This window comes from Channa argus, chromosome 15 (assembly GCF_033026475.1).
Source record: "Channa argus isolate prfri chromosome 15, Channa argus male v1.0, whole genome shotgun sequence".
Lineage (NCBI taxonomy): Eukaryota > Metazoa > Chordata > Actinopteri > Anabantiformes > Channidae > Channa > Channa argus.
This window is the reverse complement of record NC_090211.1, coordinates 2,975,366-3,000,199: the sequence shown is the minus strand read 5'-3', so window position 1 is coordinate 3,000,199 and position 24,834 is coordinate 2,975,366. Positions and strand designations below refer to the sequence as shown.

The following is a 24,834-nucleotide window of genomic DNA, read 5'->3' as shown; positions in this document are numbered from 1 at the left end:
CTCTTACTACCCTGTGTTGTTGCTGTGTTGTAGAGACGTATGGACAGATGAGGGCAGCAGACTGTTTTTTTGGAGCCTTATTCATGATGCCATGAAAAGTTAAGCACATGAAAATTGATTTTACACATTTATTTACTTCATGACCACTTTTACCGGGCACATGTTGACTTCTGAAAACTACACCCTCCCCCTTCCCCTCCCCAGTGCCAATAAAGCAGGTTTTTATCTTTGAAAACAGGAAATAATTTTGTTACAGAAACAGTTGTCCTGACAAATTTAGGAATTAGAAATGTGCCAACCATGAAAAACAACAACAATCCAATAAGAGGTTCTAGTTGAAAATGCTTTAATTCACTCACAGTCATTCAAACAAATTGAGATACAGATGATTAGTAGAAGTAGGCACAAAAAGGCTGTAAGTTGTCTGGGTAGAAGTAGGCACGCAAAAACAAGTAAACCTGGGACGAACCCCCGTGGTGTTGGGGTATTTAGTACTCAAAGTAGTGGCAGAATGTGTATTCTCCTCCTCTTTAAACAACACATCATGTTAGTTCTGACCGTTAGACCACAATAGGGTATTTTCAAATGCAGCAAAGTAAAGTGAATGTGTCTAGAGGTTCTCCAGAAAACAAAAAAGTGCAGCTGAAATTAAGCGCAATTTTCACCCACACAAGTCTAAGCAAACCTAATGTTGTCTATGTTTAACGCATCTTTCACTGTAATCATGTGTTTGTTACTTTTAAAACCAACTGCATGCTTAACCCCCCCCAAAAAGTCAACTTGATGAAGTTGAGATAATCTGGTTTAAACCCCCTCACCCACCCACCCACCCACCACCAACACCTTTTCAAATGTCCCCAGTCGACTTCTCCGTCTGTCACCCTGTCCGTCCTAGTTTCTTTTGTACTTCCCATCCAACGCACTGGCCTCAAAGTGCTCCCCCCAATGTGAGTGTTGGCCTTTAGCTGCTGACGGTGTGTCCCGACCAGGTCTCATGTACAGTTCCAGGCTTGAGGTGAGTTATGGTCGCCTCCACTGCCTGGACCTTCTCGTATTTAGGAGGGATGGAGCAGATTTTGTAGCTCATCTCGTCCCCTTCCACTGGCACATACTCACCCTCAATGCTGGGGAAAGTGAAAAGTCAAATAGAAAATTGTAATAACTGATAAACAGTGGGAATCTCGCCTGTCATACTAATGTACCGGAAAAATGTGCCTCATCCAGCATTTTTTCACATTGCACTAGCTGTGCATGTTTGCTGAATTAATAAAATAGTTTTATAAAACTATGTTTCAGGATGATGACAATTCAAATGAAAAAGCATGTGTATTTCACCAGCAGTTTAATATTTATAAGCTGTTATTTTTTTCTAACATGACATAACATCTTTAGGGATCAAGTCTTTCTCAGTGACTGTACACAGTGCGAGTAATATAGGTTCTTTTGCTGCATCACATTTTGCGCCTTTCTTATCTTCTCAAATGCCAATTTAGTGTTGCACTGGTGTGGTCTAATGTAAGCTATTTTATATTTTCAATTACAAATTGTCATTTTTTGTATTAGAAAAAGTTTTTTTTTTTGGCATTTTCCCACAAATACCATTCCAGAAAATATTTTCCTCCAAGTTTCAAGTTGGTCATCAGTGCCTTCAATTAAAATGTAATATATCATCTTAGATGTTTTTTTGTTACACAAAATGTGATTTAATAGTACGTTTGTTCGTTTGTGGTGAAGCTGGTAGCTTCACTGGACTTCCAATTATTCCATTTATGACTTTGTTGTTTAATTTTATGTTTGGATTCTGCCATATCAGTTACAGCTGTACACTTACAGCTGTAGCTATAATAATATTTAGTATCTTTGTACACGATTTTGAAATGTTAAACCAAAGCTTTATATGACCTTCCAGAATTTTCTTTTAAATCAAACTAATACAGACGTTAATAGAATGTTGAGAAAACTAATCAAGTTGCACAGAGCAGGGGATCAAACCGCCAATCCTACAATTAATGGCCGACCTGCTCAGTTTCCTAACCCACAGCCACTTGTATCTAGGAATGATATAATAAAGTGTGTATGTCTGTGTGTTGATGTACATGTCCTCCACTAAAACGTATGCATTATATGCCTAACAAAGAAACTGCAGCTATTGCCTTACACACACACACACACACACACACACACACACAGCAACTGTTGATGACTTTCCATTAACATCAAGTTCTGAAAGCCTGATTAGTCAAAGGAACATTTGAGGTAAATAATCCTGTGCTTTTTTATTTTGAAGCATCTTCTGCCCTCAGAAGCACAGAAGTGCAAGAACGCCATCCTACCTACCTGCAAACACATTCCTCCTCATGGCCCACTAACACTTACTCTGAGATATGGACAAAGATGTCACTGCCCCCGTCTGATGGTGTGATGAAGCCATGGCCTTTAGAGCGGGAAAAATATTTACACACACCAGTGAACACTGGGCCTTCTGATGCACGGGCGGTTCTGTAGAGAGAAAGCGAGGAGCACAGAAGGAGGGATGAAAGAACAGGCCAATACACTCGTCCACCAGTTCCCAAAAAAGGACCTTCTAAATGGTTCAAAGACAAAAGCCTCTTTTTTTTCCCCCTGTCTTGTTATGATCCTGTCAAAGACTAGCAATCACATAGAACATAATACAAGAGAGCTTCTAATGTTTTTAACGCACAATGGAAGGACATTTTCCCTTTTTACAAAATAAATGCATTGTTTTTCTCGTGCCCTCTTGAGCTAATGGCACACAACAATGATACACTTGATGCAAAATTTCATCTCGATGAGAATTGAGCAAAGCAGCATTAGCACACATTTGGAATTATGTTTTTGGTCTGCCAAAAGCCAAACACCAGCCTTGGATCATATACACTTTAGGGATATTCACTTTGTCTTATATTTATAATTTCCCTGCCAGAGAAATATGAAAGAAAAAGACTTTTCATTAGGAGCTGCTACTTCCCTTCAGCCAAGGGTTCAGCTACTGCACACCTACACACAAACAGCTTATGTTAACCTGCTAAACAGTGACTTTGTTGTGCATTTTACAACCTATGAAATTTGGAGTGACTAGCTCTATGCTGACCTGGGCCAGGTTATACAAACATATTACATTTGAAAACAAGCAAAAATCTTGAAAAACCCCAAATACTCGAACAGCCTTCAGTCCTGTGGGTTTCCTCCCACAGTCCAAAGACCTGCATGTTAACTGATAACTCCAAATAGCCTGCTGGTGTGAATGTGAGCATGAATGGTTGTCTTTGTCCAGTATGTCTCTCTGCGTCTCTCTGTTTGTCTCTCTGAGATAGACTAGTGAGCCGTCCCACCTTACCCCACCTTTCACCCCAATGACAGCAGGTAAAGGCTCCAGCCCCCCCACGGCCTTGAACAGGATAAGTAGTTTCAGATTAGGGCCAGATGGTCCCGTGATTATTAAGAAAGCCAGGAGATGAAACGGTACAACAGCTCTCTATAGCCTTTTTTTTTGCCAACATTGTAAATGCTCCAGTGGACAGTCGTCTTGGTTCTGACCTGCTGAGACTGAAGTTGACTCACTCTTCTACTCTGTTCCTACCAGTATCTTTGTAGCTATTTCTAAGTCGAGTGTGTCTCCTTACGCTGAGCAGGTCCTGTTCCTGCGTGTGGGCAGAGGGCTGGGAATCAGAAAGTCTCTCATTGGGGACGGTGAGCGGTCACGGTGTCTGCAGGCTGGTGGCTGCAGGGCACCTGATGGGACAAAACATCATGATTAACAAAACAACTATAACCAATAACATTAAGATTGAATCCCCAGGTTGCAGATGTCATTTTATGCACCGTCCTTAAAGCCATCACCCCCCATCAAAACTCCCAAAGCCCCATAGAGACTGTGCCTGTTCCCTGACCAACTAAATTAAAGAAATTAGCATTATACAATAACAAAATCAATTAAATGTGGTGTATAAGCCTTTAGTTTAATTGAAACTGCAGCAGAAAGAATGTGTCAGTTCACATGAATCAACCCCCCCCGTCATATTAAATGTCATGTACAGGTAGAGGGGGAGGAGTAGCAGCAATCTTCCACTCGAGCTTATTAATAATCCGTAGATCTAAACATTGTTATAACTCATTTGACCTTACTCTTACTCTCACACCTACATTTTCTAAATTTCAAGCTGAGAGCATCTTTTATTAATTCTTCTTATCAGCACATGACGGTTTAATTCAGGTCATGATATAGAATTGTACATTTTGTCAACAACACTAAGTAGCTCAAAAGAAAGCCTTTACCTGGAGACAATGGAGAACGGGGGGATCTTGGAGAGATAAGTGGAGGAGTCACTGGTCGTGACCCCACGATGTGGGTAGTGTCAGAAGACATGACAGATGAGGTTGAGTCAACGGGTGGGAAAGAAGGGAGGGGTCACTCTGCAGAGGTTGGTAAACACCTGAAGAGAAGAGGACAGAAGAGACAGGGTTTGAACTTATTGAAGCAACACGGCCACATATTAACCAACACTTAACACACATACAAGTCAAGTTCAAGCTCAAGCTTTATTGTCAGTTCTTCCACATGTACAGTACATACATACAGGGAACTGAAATTGCATTTCTCTCGGATCCATGGTGCTTACAGGTAGTTCTAACAGTGGAGCCTAAGATCTACATCACATAAATATAAAAATATAAATTACACTATAAAATTCAACTATACAATAAGAGCATTGGTGAGTATACTAATAAAAATACAATACAAAGTACAATAAAGTAAAAGCAGCGCAAGGCACATGGCAGATGGAGTGCAAACCAGTAAAGTGTACATCAATGCAGGTAACAGAATTAGTGCAAAAATGGCTTATTCACACTGGTAAAAGTTGCAGAGTGCAGAGGGCTCAAGAGAAGTTCTTTAAATTAAGTTGACATATGAGGTAGTAGGGGGGTTATAGTTCTGTGCCTGAGGCAGAAGAGGGAAGGGGGGGCAAGTTCGGGAGCGAGTTCAGCTTCCTGACAGCCTGATGGATGAAGCTGTCCTTCAACCTGCTGGTCCTGGCCTGTAGGTTCCGCAGTCTCCTACCTGATGGCAGCAGGCTGAAGAAGCTGTGTGATGGGTGAGTGGGTGAGACGGGTTCCATAAATGTCCTGGAGGGAGGGGAGAGAGACACCAATGATCTTCTCAGCTGCTCTCACTATGCGTTGTAGAGTCTTCCGGCAGGAGGCGTTGCAGGCCCCCTACCACACAGTGATGCAGCTCGTCAGAATGGTCGATGGTGCCTCTGTAGAAGGTGCACACGATGGGGGGCGCAGCTCTGGCTCTTCTCAGTTTGCGGAGACACTGCTGTGATTTTTTTGGCTAGTGCTGCAGTGTTGTCGGTCCAGGTGAGGCCCTCTGTGATGTGCACACACCCAGGAACTTGGTGCGGCTCACCCTCTCCACATTAGCACCGTTGATGGTTAGAGGAGTGCGCTGGGTGAGCGCTTACCTGAAGTCAACAACAATCTCTTTCGTCTTCTCCACATTCAGAGAGAGATTATTGTCACTGCACCACCCGGCCAGGCGTCTCACCTCGGTCCTGTAGTTTGTCTCATCGTTGTTGCTAATGAGACCCACCACAGTCGTGTCATCCGCAAACTCCGCATACGCGTGGGAGTGCGAGTCTAAGTTAGGAACCATTTCTTAAAAACATGTTTTTTTCCAGTCGCTTCAAAAGCTGCATCTCTGCCTCAGCTCTAAAACATAACCCCCCCCCCCCCACCACCTCCAAAACAACTCCACACAATCAGTGACCTGCTGGTGCCATTCTCAGAACTCTTGTTACTATGGCAACAACAATTTGCAGACAGGCCGACACTGCTGCGACCTGTCAAAAAACTGAGAAGCGAACAGTCCCCTCATGCTCCTCGGCCAGGGACTTACATCATCCACTGTACCAACCAATTAGAGGAAGGCAGAATAGAAAACCTCCAGTGATTTGTCCTTTCCATTATCAGTGTATTGTTAAAAGTGGGTTGTGGAGGAAAAATAACATGGGGGGGGGGAGAGGGCTGTTAAGCAAATGTGATAAAAGGCAACAATGGCAAAGGGAACAGCAGCAGATCAGTGAGCTACAAGGCTCACACGTTTTCTCTAAAACCTCCATGAAAGAAAAAAGGAGAAGATTTTAGCATGTAGCTTAAAACCCTATGTGCAGCCTCAAAACACTGATAGCATGGCTACAGACTCTTAGGCTTATTTTGATTTATCTGTATAAAATTAGCTGCCTTAACTATGAAGCAAAACTAAAGTAACAAAGTTTTGAATGTGGGAATAAAAGGGGAGCGGACGTGATGTCATGATGACGCAGACTCCAGAACCATCCTACCAAATATTCACCTCTGAACGTGCGCACATTAACAGAGCAGCGGCCTTTTCTCTGCTAATTCCGGGTGAGAGGTTTATCAAAGCTATATGCGTATATCTATCGAACATGGTTTACTCAGGACACACAGCAGCTTGTTTCAAATTCATGTGGCTGCACACATGGACACCATCAGTCTGAGCGCGTTTTACAGTCTTATGGCACAGAGCTGAGTGAGCCGAGCGTCAGATGCGTCTTAACTCAATAAACATGAGGATAATGTAATCACAGCCTTTCTGGACAGCACACTTCCTGCTGGAACAAAAGAAACACACACCCATCGTTTATTTATACTGTTTCAAGAACTACCCTCTAATAACCAACCCAAACACCTTCAACACTGTTTGTTTCGAACATGGCCATAAGTCAACAGAAGTGGGGATAAACTAGCCGTCCAAAAACAACAGTGAGCAGGAGAGAGACTTTGGAAAGTGTAATGGGAAATTGTTGGATAAGCAAAAGACAAAGGCTGGAGGGCGGTTTGTAAAACCTGTGAGGTCCTTGTCCTCACTCAATGCTGCTTCAAAGAGTCATGTTAAAAGGTGTGTGATATGGTTCCTTATTATCGTTGAATCTGCTGATTAGTTTCTCAGTGAATCTGCCGATTGTGTCAATTCATTGTTGAAAATGGGTTGCATTTCCCAAGAGCCCAAAACCTACAGAGATCCAACATATTCTTATAAAAGACAAGAAAATCTTTGTCAAATCTTCAGTCAAAAAGCTGAACCCAGTGTTGCTCACGGTTGGTCAGGTCAGCACCTTGCACGGGAGCAATCGTCATCCATTCACGTGTGTGAGAATGTGTGAATGACATAAGCAGGCTATTTACTATTTAAGATGTATTTGTGGGCACTTTGTTTTGGAACCTCATCTCAGTCATAAAATGTAATATATGCAATAAGGATCTTCAATGATATATAACATTTGCAGGACATTTTCTGCATAATACAATGTTTAATTCTCTGGCAGATTTTAAAGCATTGTGAGGCTGGTTTGTTTAACCTTAAGACTTCATGTGTAACTAAATATTAGAAAGTTCCCACAGACGTTCTCATGCACTCACAAGCAACCACTAACTTCCTCCATCAAACCGCACTCGCCGTTGTTTTGTGTGGTTGGCAGTCTGGCGGGAGGCAGAGGACAGGTAAAGGAAAGAAGTTGAAACAACGAACTGGGGATAGAGACATCAATTAGCATTTAAAAATCCACACCCACATGCATTTCAAACTGAACTAAAACCAATTTCAAATGTTTTGAACGGGCCTAAGCAAAAGGTGAAGTGGTTCTAACGAGGCATGTGGAGATAAGTGTTCACCCTCTTAGTTACTACATCCAAAAAAACTACCAAACTGAATAGAAACTAGTGAACTTCCAAAATTAGTCCACGAGCACAGCAATGACTCATCCGTTAAAATGACCTCAGAGTGGCTTAAATGGATAACAATGAAAGGGTTGAAACTAGTAGTTAAGTTCAGGGTTTTTCACATTGGTGATTTGGATATTGGATAATCGTTTTTGCTTCCATAAATAACAATTTTTATTTTGTGCTTGACTTCATGTTAGATCTGAAACAGTTTCACGCAAGTCTTTGTTTTAGTTTGAGTGAGTTTAATGAAAAGGTGCATTTGAGATCAAGCCTCTTAACCATTGTTTTTGTTAGCACATAGAAATGTTACCTACATGTCACCTAAATGCCTTTTTACATTGGTTTGGCTTCTGGTGCTCAGCAAATGTGTGCTAGAGGACATTAATATGTTCTCTCAATAACACCTGCAGTGACTGACATTATTCTGTGTATTGCTTTATTTAACCTGACCCTGTCCTCAGCAGCACCATAGCCATTTTTTCCACGTGACAAATAAGCTTAATAGTTATATAAAGGCAGCAATACACTGAAAAAGTCTCTGTCATCATCAATGTATTCATTATCATTATTATGATGATGATGATGATGATGATGATGATGATGATGATGATGTGTGTAATAACACGCACCACTTCTGTCAGTTTAAAGACACAAATTGAATCCGTTGCTGTTTTCTTGCGCTTGCTCAGTGTGAAACAGGCACTAAGAGCCACTGCGTTCGAGACAAATATGTGACAGCAGCATAACTGTAATGCAGAGATCGTCGGGGTGTGATATGCCTTCCTAGAACTGAAGCACCAGTTCAACCGACAGTGCAGCTGCACCTTTTGGTCAACTGCTTTTTTCAGTTGCTCACTACTGGCATATAATTGTGATGAATGATAACTGATAAATTCCTGACATTTGGGCTCCAGGCAATATGGAATATGCCACATGCCGCCCTGCTCTTTCTTTCATTATTCTTTACTCCCCGTTTGGCAGCGTGTGATTAAAGATGAAGGTGGAGCTCATGAGTTTGTGTTATTGTTATGCACATATAGCATTGTTATACATTTCACTCAGTTACAAAGTACACTTACTCAAACACTGTACTTAAGTACACTTCCATTTTAGGCTACTTTTAAGTAAAATACTGTACTTTTACTCCAAAACATTTCTCAGCTTTAACTGGTAGTTACATTTTTTAGCTGAAGAAATTATGTTTAATTATTATTGATCAACCACCTGTTAGTCCATAAAGTAGTTAAAATCAGCTCTTGCATTACCAGCCCTGCCATTTTTGTTCCACACTAAGGTACTAGGTAACTTTTGCCCTTATTTTTCAATTAAAGCCATAACATTTATTTGCCATAATTTTCACCTTTAAGAGATTGTTGAATACATTTTGACAAAAACTTGACATTTATGTAATCAACAACTCCTTATTGGAGTACTTGTAGTTTTGTACTTCTCGTCATATAGCAGGAAATGAAAAGAAAAGAACTTTAACACTGACTAAAGTGCGTGTGCTCATACGCACGTGCACACACACACACACACACACACACACACACACACACACACACACACACCTTTTTAAAATAACCTGATAGGGACTTTCCATTGATTCGAATTAATTTCCTGGAAAATTACAGTGCACTCAACTCACACATACGGAGCCAGTAATTGGCTGTGGCTGAGCTCCACCAATGTGGTGTTAGTTACCACATAATTTCTGTACTGTGATTGGACAGATGTCTGCTGATGAATACACACACGTATATACTACATATAGCATTTTCCAGTTGGAAAGCTTGTGTCTCAGTGAAGACACAGACATAGGGTGATGCATGAGGTCGTAATCGTTACATCTTTGTTACTCCACCATATTCCCACCTCCCACCTTAACGAGGCTATTCAGGCCTGGGTGGAACAAAGCCTACTCTGTAGTATATAACTGGGTTCCCTAGACACTATTCACACTGAAGAAGCTGCTTGGATAAGTAGCAAAACCTTTCTAACCAAGGAAAAGAAGTCCAGTTGACAGGATTCAACCTTCGATAACCAAACCTGGATGACTAAGAATCTTCACCGACATATGCATAGACATAGTAAAGATTTTCTACTCCGCTGTGTTAAAAATATCTTCCCAAAGCTGAGAGCAAATAACTTTCTTCTCCTGCTTTTTCAACCTTGGAAATTAGAAAACTCCTCCTTTTCATTTCAACTGGAGTCAAGATGACGCAATTTGTTTCTTATCTAGCTGTCACTGAAAGGTCATGTCATGTCGGTGGGACACTTTTGACTCTGTCTCACATGAAGTGTACAAAGTAACTATGTCAGGTTTTCATTCACAATTAAAAGCATCTGTTGGTGGGTTTTACCATAACCCTTTAACCATAAGTATTACTCTAAGAACTCAGGTGCACGTGCCGATTACAAATGCGTATGTATAGACAACAAGAGCATCATTGCCATCATTGTTGCTGCATTTCCTGACAAAGAATTTGATTAGTTCCCTGATTCAAAGGCATTTCTTCCTTGTACACAGAAGCTATGGCACTTGAGGAGGTTAATGTTGAGATCACTGTGGAAAAGACAGCAACAAGTACAGAATTAGCAGGTATGTAGCTGCAGGGATTTGTGGACAAGCTCAACAAGATTTTCCATTAAACTTTAAACTAATATTGTCATTTAAAGCTTCTGCTGAGATCATTTGACACTGTTCCACCAGCAATATGCAGGAATGCATCTTGCGAATGTGTAGCGTAATTTCTGGTGATGTGCACAACCATCACTCCTAATTAAGGGACGCTACACCATTTGTTCATGCGTGTAGTTGAAATGCGGGTATTTCTGCAAGTTGTCAATTTAACATTTACTGATTTACATTTACAGACCCCAAAAGTGAGGATGTGAAGAAATTTGGTCCGTTTAATAAACACAAACACACTTTTGTATGGCCATCATATTAAGGACTTTCACTTAAACCCTAAAGAAACAAATAAATAAAATACCCTAAAAGGGGTGTGAGAACATTAGGACCGTCCTCAAATTGTCCTCTCTTCGAACCAGTCCTCACTCTGCTGTCCTCGACATACCTAACCACCCCCCCACACACCCACACACCAGACTAAGCCTGCGTCCTTTGGAATTTTCCGCTCATAGTGCTCTCTGGACCCCATGCCTCCCAGACATCCTGCTGATACAGCAAATACCAGTGGGGGACAACGTGTACACACAACCACACAGAGATACACACACTTGTTCATGCATTCATGTAAGAATACTACATTAGCTTTGTAGTGTCTGTTTAACGGTTTACTTGACGTAGCCTTATAGTACTTTTACTGCACAGTGTACCATTAATCATTCAAAGCAATTCTAAACCATGAACACACCCGTTTCCACTAGTGCCAACTATTGTTTTTTCTTTGGTCATATTTGTAGTGGTACAGTGTATTGGGCAGTCCGTCCAGGAATTCACAAAGTGGCAATCACAACACATAACTCAACCCATTTGAAACGTCAACTGAAACTACTATCACAATGTACTTCAGAAAAGCGGTCACGCAATCGGGACTTTTAAACTGCAACAGTCACAAAAATGTCAAAACTGACAAAACTGATTAAGGTGGACAATGCATAATTTCGGCCATTTAAATAAATGAACAAACATAAGAATAGATGCTGTGCTCCATTGTATTTTAAGTGTTGATTGATGATGTCTGTGTGTAGGAGGAAGTCCTGGCACCTCCCATCCTGTTGAGTTCTTACTGCCAGACAGCAAGTCAGAGGTGAACTAACACAAAGGGGGAACACTAATAATTTAAGCACCATTCAGACACACACTCCTTTTAAATAATTTTACAATAACTTAACATGTTGACTTCATGTATGAAAGACCACCCCGGTAACTTCCATAAAACTTGTGAGGGTAGTCTTACTAGGTCAGACGTACCTACGGAAACATGTATGTATGGGTTTCAAGTCTGAATGGCAGTCAGTCACATTAATGGATATGCACCGAGATTATAAAATGAAAACATTAAAACTACTGGCTTCTAAATATTTTCGTAAATGTAAAACTAAAGTAAAACAAAGTTCGGATTGGACAGTCGGTCTTTATCTGACCTTAGTCGCTTCAGCTTAACGGTGTCCGAGGCGTAGAAATCAGAGAAAAGCTAAAGCCAACCATGTTACAGTCAGGCTTTTAAAAGAACTTGATCTGAAGTTTAAAACTCAATAGGTTATGGTTTACAGCACAATGGTCCTTGCTTAACTTATATCCTCAACTAAAATTACTATCACAAACATTTTGTACTCGCTCAAAAAATAAGTGACACACAACACCAAGAACTACAGTACAACACTAGCATAGCTTAACAGTTAAATTATTGATTAGTTATTTTGTAAAATCGGGCTCAAGCTAACATTTTTTGTCAACAGACTTTTTTTTTTTATAAATGCAGTGACAAAACACAGTGTCCTAAAGTGAGAGAGAAGATACAAGAGGCTGCAGAGAACAGACTGACTGTGAGAAGAACTGAAACTTTTAACACAATCAACCAAATCACTTTTTTCCTGCAGCCACATTTATTCTCTATCCTGTGTCTCTTTCAAGTAGTTCTCTCACACTTTTACCCAGTTTCTCATTCACTCTCAGGCACAGCAGAAAGGAGAGGAAACGTCAACAAAGAAAAGATGACGCAAAGGAAACAAAAGTATGGCGACAACTATGCTGTAATTACATGATGGCAGTGCTCTGTAACAGGGCGACATGTTTTACCTTCTTCAGGTAATAAAACACCTTCTTTTAAAATAAACTCCATTTGTATGTGTGTACAAGGCCAAGCGTGATGTACAAAAGGTGATCCTGATTCAACAAGTTGATGACGCACCCAATGGTGAAAATCACTGTGTCTGTTTCTCATATTTCAATTATGCACAGAACCATGTAGGCTGAATTTACACCAACAGCAGCAACCTCTCCTGAATTTGCTTATATGAGTGCACCATGCTTCGTTCCATGCGATGTGTTGCAGGACTTGTGTGATCAGCACACGACCTGCATATAAAGTAACCTGAAAGCATCACATTACAAACTAATCTGTGCTGTAATCGCTGGGACTTCAAACGGTGATCTGAACATCAATCTGTATGAGATTTGATCTGATTCTTATCCTAATATCCTTTTTTTTTTCTTCATATAACACACTGATTAACATGCCATGTATAAAATACTAGACTCTTTAGAAAGTCACTGAAAACGTATTTTGTTTAGGGGCATAGAATTCTTTTTTTTATTAGATTCACACATCTGATGTGCTGTAAACAAAACTTTGGTTCAGCCTGAGTTGTATATCATATTGTGCCCCCTACTAAAAGCGAGCAGAGTTTCTCCTGTGAGCTCGCTTTGCACTGGGACGATCTCACGCCGTCTGTTAGATTATTTCAAATGTTTGTCATTTGATGTTTGTTAATTTAGCCTAGGTTTAGTGAACAACAACAACAACAAAAAAAATATGGCTTCCAGCTCACCCCGTGAGTTCAGGGTCGCCACAGTGGATCATGGTCCGCACGATGATTTGGCACAGTTTTTACGCCGGATGCCCTTCCTGACGCAACGCTCCCCAACTTAGCTCATAAACCCACTAATGTCAGGTGACTGAAATCCAAGACTACTGAATATAAAATGCTTCTCTTTCACTGTGGTGCAACAGGCCAAGTGGCTAAATCAACTTAGTAGACAGATATATTTTAGGCAGTAGCGGAAACTGTTTTACTGAGGAGTAGCATCTTTTTTGAAAGATCTTTCTTCATATCCATTTGCCCCTCTTTCACATTATCGTTGAGTCTTCATTTTCACATGAAGTTTGTTTAGTTTTATTACAAAGTGGGTGGGTTCTGATTGAAAAAAAAGGCAATTTAAGCACACGGGTGCACCCATTTCAATTTAGAAACATTTCAAACAAAACTGGATGACTCATGCTGCTGTTATTATTTATGATAAATATTTATTTTATTGCTTATTTTGTCATGATTAACTCTATGATGAGGATGATTTATTTCATACATAGAATCTAAAAAGGTTCATTTGAGCTAATGATTTATTCATAAATGTGTTTCTGGTGAAAGGAGAATGAGGAAGCGGTGAATAAGTTTTGATCAAACTACTTTTACCTTAGCTTTTGTTATTAACCTTCAATGTACATTAAACTCGGTTTAACTGATTTGAGCAGAACAAATTAACCCCTTTGGGCTTTAACAACCTATCCTGAAAGTCTGTTCATTAACACATCCTTCTTTAATTATTTTTGCATCATGGAGTAAAATACCAACACGGACACATCTGGGCGGTTAGCACTAATTCGATTTTCAACCCATTGATCAGATCTGTAACTGGTTACCGGATGACACTGAGTATTAACTGACAACAGCAATTTGGTGCATGACAGTTTTGTATGTCGTAAACCGCACTGCCCTTTGAAAAAGAAGCATTTGTGGGTAAACTCGATTTTAAGAAAATAAGACCCAACCCAAGTTGTACTGGGCTCAAATTGTGTTCATTGCCGGGGAGTCAGGTATGGTCTGATTTTAGTTCCATGGATATTGGGTCTGCAAAGGTCTATAGTGAAAAAGCCAAAAATCTGATGTATGCCGATTCATAAAAGTATGTCACAATGCAACTCGCTTTAACTGCAAGCAATTTAATCAATTGATCAAACCAGTGATCAACAACGAGATCAACAAACTGACCTACAATCTTAAATTTTCATCAAGTCAAAATGCGACCAAAATCTAACAAGATCCCTTTGTGAGGGTCTAAAATTGTGACATGAAGATGTAGGAAGTATGATGCTACATACTCCTGATTTTGTATGCATCGTAAGGGTCCTGAGGGTACCTTAAACATCATTCCTTGTCACTCCTACTTTTCTCTTCTTATGTCTCAGATACAGACTTTGGATGCCCTTCCTTGTGCAAGGAAACATAATGGATTAAAAAGAAAGAAGTACTACTTGGTATTGTTATGAACCAAAATGAAAAAATTTGGGCTGCACCTTTGAAGACTGTCAATTTGCGGAGGTGGATGTGATCTCTTTCGCACGTGGATGTGGAAAGCCACCATGTTGTGTTGGGGTTCTGTCGACTGGCAGTGCTGTTCTGTTTGTCAGTTGGTTGGTCCAATTCTTTTGCCAAGACTAAAATATCTTAATCAAGGTCAAAGTTATCGCTTGTTTGGAAAAGTAGCTTCACATCTACTGGATGGATCAGGATCACACATTCATCGTCCCTACAAAATAAAGACAGACTTTGATGGCTTCTGACCTCTTTTGCCACGATAAGAATGGCCTCCATGGTTTAACTTAAACTATTTTGATGACATATTCATTTCAGCATTAGGAAACATGCTGCATAAAGCCAAAACAAGCAAGCAGAGAAAAGAACTGTTGCACAGATCCAGTCAGCTAGAGGCTGATTGAAATCAATGATATATAAAATACTTACCTAAGCCAGACCTTTGCTGGACTTTTTCTGGTCTCTCAAAGAAGAAACACAGAGATTTCTTATTTCATAGATTAAAAAGAGCATTTTGCATTATTAACACAGATAACTTTTACCAAAGCAGCAGGTTCATGGAGGCAATGACCTACTTCACTGCCAGATTGCTGAACAAGAAAAGTACTCTTGGAATGACAACTTAGTTTATAGCAAAAAACATACATGATGACTTAAACGTCTCATATATATATATATATATATATATATATATATATATATATATATATATATATATATATATATATATATATATATATATATATATATATATATATATATATATATAGTATGGATATAATTTTGCAATGAAAATCTCAGATAATAAATATATATATATATATATATATATATATATATATATATATATATATTTATTATCTGAGATTTTCATTGCAAAATTATATCCATACAATCCACTTAGAACATGCAGGAAAAAAAACTTGCAACGTATTTTTTAGGTTTTATTTATAACAAAAGGTAATTTATGAATAGTTAGGGTATATGTACATGAAGACATTGGAAACAAGAGCTTCTTTTAACTGATTAGGTGTAATTCTCCTAATGAGAAGTGAGTAGGTTCATCCCAGATCACTCTGTCAATCTAAAAGGGGAATTAGATATTAGTAATGAATTAAAAGATGAGAACCATAGTCTTATGGTACTGGGTAGATAAGAGGAGAAAAGGTGTTGCAAGAGAAGCTGGCTGAAGACATTTTTTCACAAGAACATGAGAAGAGGTAGCAAAGGGGTTTTTTCTGAAATTATCACACATTCACTGCAGTTTTGTAAACAGTTGCGATATCAGTCACCAGTTCAGATTTGTTATTTCCTGACTTCTTGCTGTACCCCCACGAAAATATCAAATAAGAAACTGTACAGCATCTTATTTCCTGGGCACTTTTAGAATTTCAGATCTATTGGGGTTGAAGATGACTTTGGGATTAAAAACAAATATATTTAGTGCATCTAAGACACAATTGACTTTACTAACATGCTGAAAATCCACAAGAACTTCAAGTCAGATGGAATTGACCCCTTTTCTGTTAGTAAACATTATTACTTTTCTGTGGGTGGAACGCAGCTGAAGGTTGAATAGATGATTTCTTAAACCCTTAGAGCCATCACTCCTTTAATTTCGGCACCCAGCAACACAGCAAGATGACATGTGCTGCAGGTAATAACAGTCTTAAGTGATTCGTGTTTGCCTTCAACTCTCCTTTGTTTGGCCTCCACCTAACACTATGACGTGATCCTGACAAAGGCTCTAAAAGCTCTATTCTCAGTGCATGTGCTCTGTTGTACACTATGGCAGCTGCACACAGAAAAGCAAGACAGCAAACAAATACAACAATCCACACATAACCCTATTACAAACAATGAAAGCTGATCCTGTGTGTGTCCATCATTATCTTGTGCATCACCCTGCTCAACTCAACCTCTCTATATGTACACGTATACATGGTGGAGTGCAGAGCAGTGCCTTTTTCCCATATTGTAATTTTACTGCCATAAAGTGGTCCTGCCCATCGATGTGCAGCACCGTTCACGACCTAATACCTAAAACAACAAGAGATATTAGAGGAGCTATAACCAATATTGTCATCCCTGCCTACACTTATATACCATTACCTAGGTGGGCATGGCAGGGAATAGTTGGACAAGCAAGCAGGTCTGTGGCCCTTAAGGTTCCCCCCGACCTGAAGCACCAGGGTCGACTGATAAACAGACAGGATTATAGGATATTTCTAAGGCTGTGTTTAGAAGATAATGTAACACTACATGAAAATAACGCAGGCTCTCATTTATCTGAGAGGGCTTTGTAATGCAGTGTTTTTCCTTCTGATGCGTCAAACTCACTGCTAAAACTGGCTTTGCTGCCTCATATTTGTGGTTTCATTAATTACCATTAACAACACTTCACTATTGATGCCATCACTTGCGATAATTTCTCACAGGCCCGTTTGCTGTCTGAACACCTGCCGAGGTTGATGTTTGGCATCATTTTTATTTTAAAATATTCTTGAAACTGTCTCAATTTAATAAGGAAGACATCCCCACTAATGTGTTGGTGTTCTCAACAACAAAACATCTGGTGCCACTCTTGTCAGTACAGTGGTTGCACATACATACACTAATTATTAATGGCTTTGTCAGTTCAATTTAAGTACACTCATCACTGTAACATCATGTTGATAAATCCAGTTTTCTTAATAAGTGTGAGGTTTTAGTAAAGATTTCTGAATTTGGTAGGTTAAAGTGGGCTTTTTAAGGTAATTATCATTACTTAAAGCTGTGCCTCTAACATAAGCCTAATTCAGTGCATCTGTACTGACTGTGCACCATGAACCAAATTTCATTTCATACAAAGTTTACTGTTAAGGAAAACTGTGCTCTCACCACACACACTGTCCTCTCACTGAGTGATCAGCCCAGTGTTGAGACAAAAAGGACAAAACAATCCAGGCAGCACGATATATCACCTACTTAGTTGAGAAATATGGCAGGGAGTAGAGAAGCAATCAAGAAGCCTCTTGCTGTGGGAGTTGAAGTGGGGCAAGGTTATGTTAGGCTTGGGTCAGCCGTCAGACACTTGGGACACTGGAGTCCAGCGTGCACTCTGAAACCGTAGTCAGCTGCGCTTAAACACATTCTCTGATACTGCTAATGCTAACCAAAGGGAAATATTTTTAAACTGTATTTCTTAACAGAGTAATCTAAACATGGTGGGAACTTCTTATACACAAGCAATGCCCCATGAGCTGTGCATTGAGGGCAACAAATGCCCAAGGTTGCTGCTGAAGCTCATTTGCATTTAAGCAAATTTAGCCCCACTAAAAAGTTCGGTGATGTCCCTTCACATACCATTTTCAAAATTTAAACTCGAGGGATTTGGTGAACATTAGGTCACATTATCGTCCACACACACATTATGGAACAGGATGGCAGCAGCCTCACCTTTCTAAGCCATCAGCTAAGGTCAGAGTCAGCTGTGTTGGGTGCGCACAGCTGCCAATGAATAGAGTATAATAATCAGTATTAGCTGCTGGAAGATGCCGAGTCCCGCATACATACCATATACTTTGTTGGCCAGCTACAAGAACTCTACAATGAATTCTGCAACCTTATATTTTTGTCCACTTATCAAAACTTTGTCTTTGCTGCTGTCAGTAAAAGCTATGCACAAATGGAAATGATAGTTCCACTTATAACAAGAGAAGAAATATTCAACTTTCAGGATATTGTATATACAGTTGGGTGCAGTTTTTCGCACTTAAGTTTGGATTCCCAGCTGTTTCAATGTAAGGGTATGCAAACTTAACCCTAACCAAAACATAAAAAGAAATTACCAGAAGCAACAAAAATCGTCAAGAAGTGTATGCAAAATTAATAGAAACAGTAAAAAGTAACAAAACAGTTATGTCCACTGTGTTATGGACCCTAGCGACAGCCTGCAAAGTGTGTTCTGACCATGGGTTTGACCCTTGTTTAACTAACATTACCATCGTGCTGTGTCAGTCGGCACTAAGCTTTGTCATTTCTGGTTAAAATCCCAAACAGCAGGTCAGATTAGCCAACTAACACCGAGTCAGTGACAGGACACAAACTGATGACAGGCCAAACTGAAAGTGTTGTAAGGTGCGTTTGCTCTCTCGCTCTAGTCAGCAGAGAATCAAGCTGTGCATAAAACAAAGACCGAGATGCATCACTCCACTGAACATTTTTGGGTGGACTGTTTCTAATACTAAGCTAATACTTTTCTATTTATAATCAGCATCGTTGGTACAAACAATAAAGAAACTCAGAGCTGGATAAATAACTGTCTCTATTTTTCTTTAGGGACACCAATGCTCTTACAAATGTAAGCATACAGACTGTTTAAATTCTTACTAGGGCATAGGGCTATGCATGATGATATCTATGGTATGACAATAGAAAATGCTCTATGGTTGTTAAATTGTGTTGCATGTCACACACACACACACACACACACACACACACACTTTTTGGCAGTACTAGGCAGCTTTCTTCCACATGGTGCAGATGCAGCTGTGTATCAACACAAATTAGTGGAGGAGAATGAAGATGGCTGAAATTTGAAAGATGAAATCTACTTACTTGTAAAAAGGTATTAAACCCCTTTCTCCTCTGATAATTTTACTGAATACAAGTTAAAAAGCTCTATTGTATACAACTAATAAACTGTATCTCATTATCATGATATGCCATTTACTGTATCATCTTTGATCCTATATCACAGGGCACATAGGGCATACAATTGTTTACAAAAGCACAAAACTCATACTATGCATAGATCTACCTTCTTAATTTTACTCTCAAAGTGCATCTGAGTAATGCATTTCACTTTACAATTAACTACACTTTCTTAGAAGGGGAACATGCCAGTGGACCCCCATAGAGAGTTCAAGGCCCACCACCAAAGTCTCACAAAATCCTGTGGGAAACACAGGAGACCCCTGGAACATCCATAAGAGGTTGGATGTCCATGCAAATTTGTGCTAATGACACCACAAGTCAAGTTCCTGATCTTCTGTGCAAAGTGATGGTTAACTGCTTTGCAGCGCGTTCAATGTTGTGGTGGAACACAAATGACAGTTACTGACAGACAAACGCTGTACTTCAGCAAAACACACCTGGGGAATGTGTGAAACACAGGAACCAATTCGCTAACTGAGCCTACGGCATCCACAACCATTTAAAATGCTACAAGGTGAGTTAGAGTAGATTAAATAAATATGGGTAGTGGTAACAGCATAAATGGGATGGGGTGTGGTTACCTGCTTGCACGACTGGATACGTTTGTGTGTTACTTGGAACACAGAACATTTTGCCTTTAATTTTTTTATTAATTGTACAAACTCGCCACCATTTTTGCAAACGTTTTTCTTCTTACAATTTTACTGCAAATGATGCCTAAAACATTGCAACATGCATTGCACTTTTTTTTAGAAAAGTCAGAAACATCTTGGGTTTTATTGTGATAATAACAAATTTAATTGATTTAATACATTTAATCAAGAGATAATGTGCAGATTAATCTAGAATTTGGAAATACTGTATAACGTAACATTATGGTTGCAGCCCTAGTTACTGTAACTCACATTTGTGACTTTATTTAAAGTCATAAAAGTAACATTTTGTGAAGCACACGATTTTTTTTCCCCCTGCCAGTTAAATGACACGATACTGTGTTTACAGTGTGCTTTCAGCTTTATGGCAACAGCTCATTTTTATTTTAACATAGTAATCTCCAAAAGTCTCCTCACAAAGCCAGGTCCATCAAGACATAGTTTTCTTAGTTTGCTTAGGACTTCTGAAAAAAATAGAGTGCCGACTTCAAGACATAGCTCATCACCCAACCTTATGACTAGCGTACGGTTACCTTACTGCTTACAGCCAGGGCTCACAGGAGCCAGTTACTACTTTCATGTTGCACAACAACATGTAAGGTCTTCACAACAATTCCCATCTCACAACATCACAGCAGTAAAGGCCAGAGCCATAAATGCCACGGTGGCTTATCAGCACAGTTAATAACACAGTGGGTGGACATTTTGAAAATAAGCATTTATGATAAGCGTTTGAGCTCAGTGCTTTGCAGCTGCTGTACCAAAGACCTCACCTACATTTCTGCAGTGTCATGCAGACAAGATGACTTCACGTCATGTAGTACATGATCAGTTTTAGATGCAACACATTTAACCACATTGCTGCTCACATAAGGAAAGGCATAAGGTACCGCTCCACTTGACAGGGTGAAGCCCATAACGATGCTGTTTAAACTCAGCTGCTCTTTCAGTTAAGTGGAGGATGAGAAAACAAAGCTAAAATCAGACCAACCTGAACCATGTGTGGAAAAAAAAAAAAACGCCCCCCTCACTTATTTGATGTGGGCCATTTTGGAAATGAAGCCTGAGTGCCAGAGCAGAAGGCTCTGGGAACTGGCCAGTCAAATAAAGTTTCATTCATGCTAGGTTACTTTGTACCATGAATACTGTGTTTCTACTGTTCAACTCACTGTCCGGAAAAATCCTGGCTTGGATTTCACTGTCTCAGCAGTACTTCACACAATACGCCAGCACCAACAAAGGAGTCCAGACCCGTTCAGTCCTCACCTGGCAGCACCGGAGTTGTGCTCATATACTACATACTAGAAGTAGATTAAAAGACTTTGAGTGAGCTGTTGATTCACGTTGATCTCCCACAATGCAATGCTCACAGGAAATAGGTGAGATGCTGGTGAGGGGGGTGTTGGTGGGGGAGCCTATCCCAGTAGTTTAATTTGGCTGTGACATTCCAAAGTCACAATTTAACTGACATGCAACAATGCAAAATAGATTGACTTGTTAATAAACTACCAAACTACCATAAAGACTAGTACTGTGCCCATACCTGTAACCCAACTCTGGCGGAGATAATTTAAATGTTATTTGTGGCAATGTCAACAATTAACGGGCAGGTTTGAAAAAACAAAACAAAGAACGGCTTCAACCATGTGGAGTAGCCTCAAGTTAGACTCAGTCCTAAAATATTCTATATCCAATCTGTACCCATGTCTGAGGAGGGAGGGTCAAACCTCAGCCTTTCAGAGGCAGCAACATGCTGACTCAAACAAAATACCATCAACAAGCTTGAACCAGGCCTTAAAAACAAGGGGATTTTCCCCTTCATCTCTGCAATCCTGCTCGTTTGACACGCACACACGTCTCATAATGAGCTGCTGATAACTGGCAACGTCCCACGGCGCTTATTCGTCCACAGAAGCTCATCACCAGCACATCATTAACTCCGAATGAGGGAGTTCGTGTTGGGAGAAAAGCTTTTCGAGTCTTTGTGTTAAGGTTTTCTTTCTTTCGCTCTCTCTCTCTCTCTCACACACACACACACACACCATGGTCTCAGAGGTAGTCTAATTGGATGACACAGAGCGTAGACACACACACACACACACACACACACAGTCTTTCCGTGGTTGGTCGGGGTCCTCTATCCTGCCGTGCTTGCTGGTTTGCCCCCACCTCCAAAGGAAATGACCGCTAGTTCGCGCCAGGAAAACACAATCCGTGATGTGGAGTGAATTTGAAAGTCACTTGGCAATTACGAAGACAACGCTAGTATGAGCTTTGAGAGCAAGCTCGTTTTAATACTTTTACCTAAAACATATTTATTAAACAAGTTGTGCAACTTTTGATGTACTTTGGTGCTAAACTTTGACAGCCAGCTTATGATAAAGAATGAAACTTTGCTGCCCGCTGCCGCGCGGCGTTCGGGCTGTTGTTCGGGAGCGAGATGTTACTGACCTTGTTTCGTCCAACTTCACGAGTGAAGGATCCACGAGAACGAAACTACACGTTTACTCGCAATTGACTTTGGTACGTTTCGTGTGTTCGTCCGCTGTGCGCCACTTGACGGGGAGACGGTTCCCTCTTCAACAAGTCAGTCAGCGTAAACGCCTGCTCCTTCACGAACCCGCACTGTTTCTGAATAGGCGGCGCCGGTGTGACTGTGTGGCTTCACGGTGACGTAGCCCAGGAGGTCTCTACCGTAACCCACCCTACAGGACGCCCTCAGCGCCCCTCCCCTCCTCCCCTCCTCCCCTCCTCCATCCTCCTCCTCCTCCTCCTCCTCCTCCTCACTGTACCGTAATTCCCAGGAAATCCACAAACCTTCCAACATTCATTCACAAATAAAGATAAATGTAACGTTACCAGCTTTGGATGGGATTTTTATGGAAGCCAATATCTGCTCGACAAGAAAGAGACAAATGCTTATTTTATTGTTGCTGCATCAGTATTGTTATAAAAGTCTGAGATAGCAAGTCAAAATTCCAAATTATTTCTTTTTATAAATCATAATTTTTAAGATTCAATTTTAATTACTTAGATATCATTTTATGTATTCAGTGACAATCTTATTCGTTTTTTCAAAAAAAATGTTTTTAAAAATCTTTTATTTTGCACACACGTTTTTATTATCCTTTGAATTGCCTTACACACACACAGACACACACATCGTGTCTATTTTATCACTATAAACCAAAATCTTTCATGTCTCCTACTATCATAACATATATCCTTGTTAAAGATGAGCAATACCCTTTTACAAAATTTCAAAGCATGACTATAGAGAATGACTAGTCTCCCATTAAGCACGTCAGCAGAGGGAGACAAAACTGTATTTTTCATTAGCTGGAAAGGATGAATCCATTATCTTCACCACAGATTACTCATCCGGTTCTTTACAACCTATGAAGAAAAACAGACAACAGAATAAGGGCTTTCAAATTTAAATAAAGCTGAGGCTGAGAACACCTCTGATTCGCCCTTCAGAGAGTCACAAATGTTAAATAAAACACACATCACATGGCAACGAACTTAAAGTGTTATAAAGAAACATAAGAAAACATAAGAGTCCCATCAAAAGATAAAACATCAATGGCAATATGTAACATGCATGGTTATCAAGAAAATATCGTTCTTTATGCAATTTGGGGGAGAAAACAGCTCCTTCTGCAAATTAGCAGTAAAGTCTTTTGTTAGGAAGTATTTATTTGATTATTTTTAGCTGGGTACATTTTCAATGTCTGCTAATTCCCCAAGTGACCCCAACCCAGATGAAAATCATCTACAAGATCACCTGCTTCAAACTCTCAACGTGCCAAACTTTGAGCTCAGATTTATATAGTTGGATACTGATCTGCAAACAGTACCCGTCTTTAAGAAATATACACTATGTACACTGCATCATGGTGACTGGACAACAGTGATACTCTTACATCGTTTGCATCACTGACAACATTTTACCCATGAGTGTTGAACATCAACAGGAGTGTACCCCAGGAAGATGCTTATTTTGGCCTTTTAAACCGTAGTAAAATATCACCCCAGTCTAATATTTTTATAGCTCCAATAAAAAAACATCCTGCTCTGAGTATGTTACCTTATCCATGCTGTTTCACACTATGTACAGCTTAGATTAGGATCTTTTTACCAAAGTATGATTGGAAATGTTTATTTTGTGGTTCTACATCTAACTAATTCTAACACTCACAGGTAATCAATTTTAGAAGACAAATATTTAACACAAGCTTCGACCTAGAAATTTGATATCTTCTCAGGGTAATTGAATATTGGACGTTGACGATGAGAACCAAACGTAAAGAGGAAATGTCAGTAGAAACTGATGAATTATGCTACAAAAACCTGCTATTAAAATCTCAATATGTGCAGAAACCCTCCTTCTTCCTGAAGGCCAAGCAAAAACATTTTAAATGCACTCAATATTAAAAATAAATGAAGCCCCATAGGGAAATCACCCATTTCCTTCCTCCTCTAAAAGTGTTGAGTGATGCAGTGTTTCTGGGAGGATGTCAATTCTGCTATTGTGCCACTGTGGCGCCAGATGATTTAGATGATGCAGACGGTGGGAGCATTTTAAAATGCTCTTAAAGGGGAACTGTACCAAGTTAACACACAAAGATCATTTTAATTAACATGAGGACTA

General features: G+C 39.9%; 1 protein-coding gene across 2 annotated transcripts; it reads right to left on the bottom strand.

Annotated features, from left to right (window-relative positions):
- Positions 1-329: 329 nt before the first annotated feature.
- On the bottom strand, positions 330-22,845 carry carhsp1 (calcium regulated heat stable protein 1). 2 transcript variants are annotated; one of them, XM_067477486.1, is made up of 5 exons: positions 22,632-22,845; positions 4,297-4,454; positions 3,645-3,753; positions 2,377-2,499; positions 330-1,124 (listed from the first exon to the last, which is right to left on the bottom strand). In XM_067477486.1, the coding sequence occupies exons 2-5, from the start codon at positions 4,385-4,387 to the stop codon at positions 962-964; spliced, it is 486 nt and encodes a 161-aa protein (XP_067333587.1). In that variant the 5' UTR covers positions 4,388-4,454; positions 22,632-22,845; the 3' UTR covers positions 330-961. The 2 variants fall into 2 exon arrangements, with proteins under 2 accessions (XP_067333587.1, XP_067333588.1); XM_067477487.1 differs by lacking the exon at positions 22,632-22,845 and adding an exon at positions 14,811-14,834.
- Positions 22,846-24,834: the final 1,989 nt, after the last annotated feature.

Coding starts and splice junctions, on each gene's coding strand:
- carhsp1 (XM_067477486.1), bottom strand. CDS start 4,387: ATGTCTTCTGACACTACCCACATCGTGGGGTCACGACCAGTGACTCCT. Junction 3,754..4,296: donor CCGTTCTCCATTGTCTCCAG/GTAAAGGCTTTC, acceptor TTGTCCCATCAG/GTGCCCTGCAGCCACCAGCC. Junction 2,500..3,644: donor AGGAACAGGACCTGCTCAGC/GTAAGGAGACAC, acceptor TTCTCTCTACAG/AACCGCCCGTGCATCAGAAG.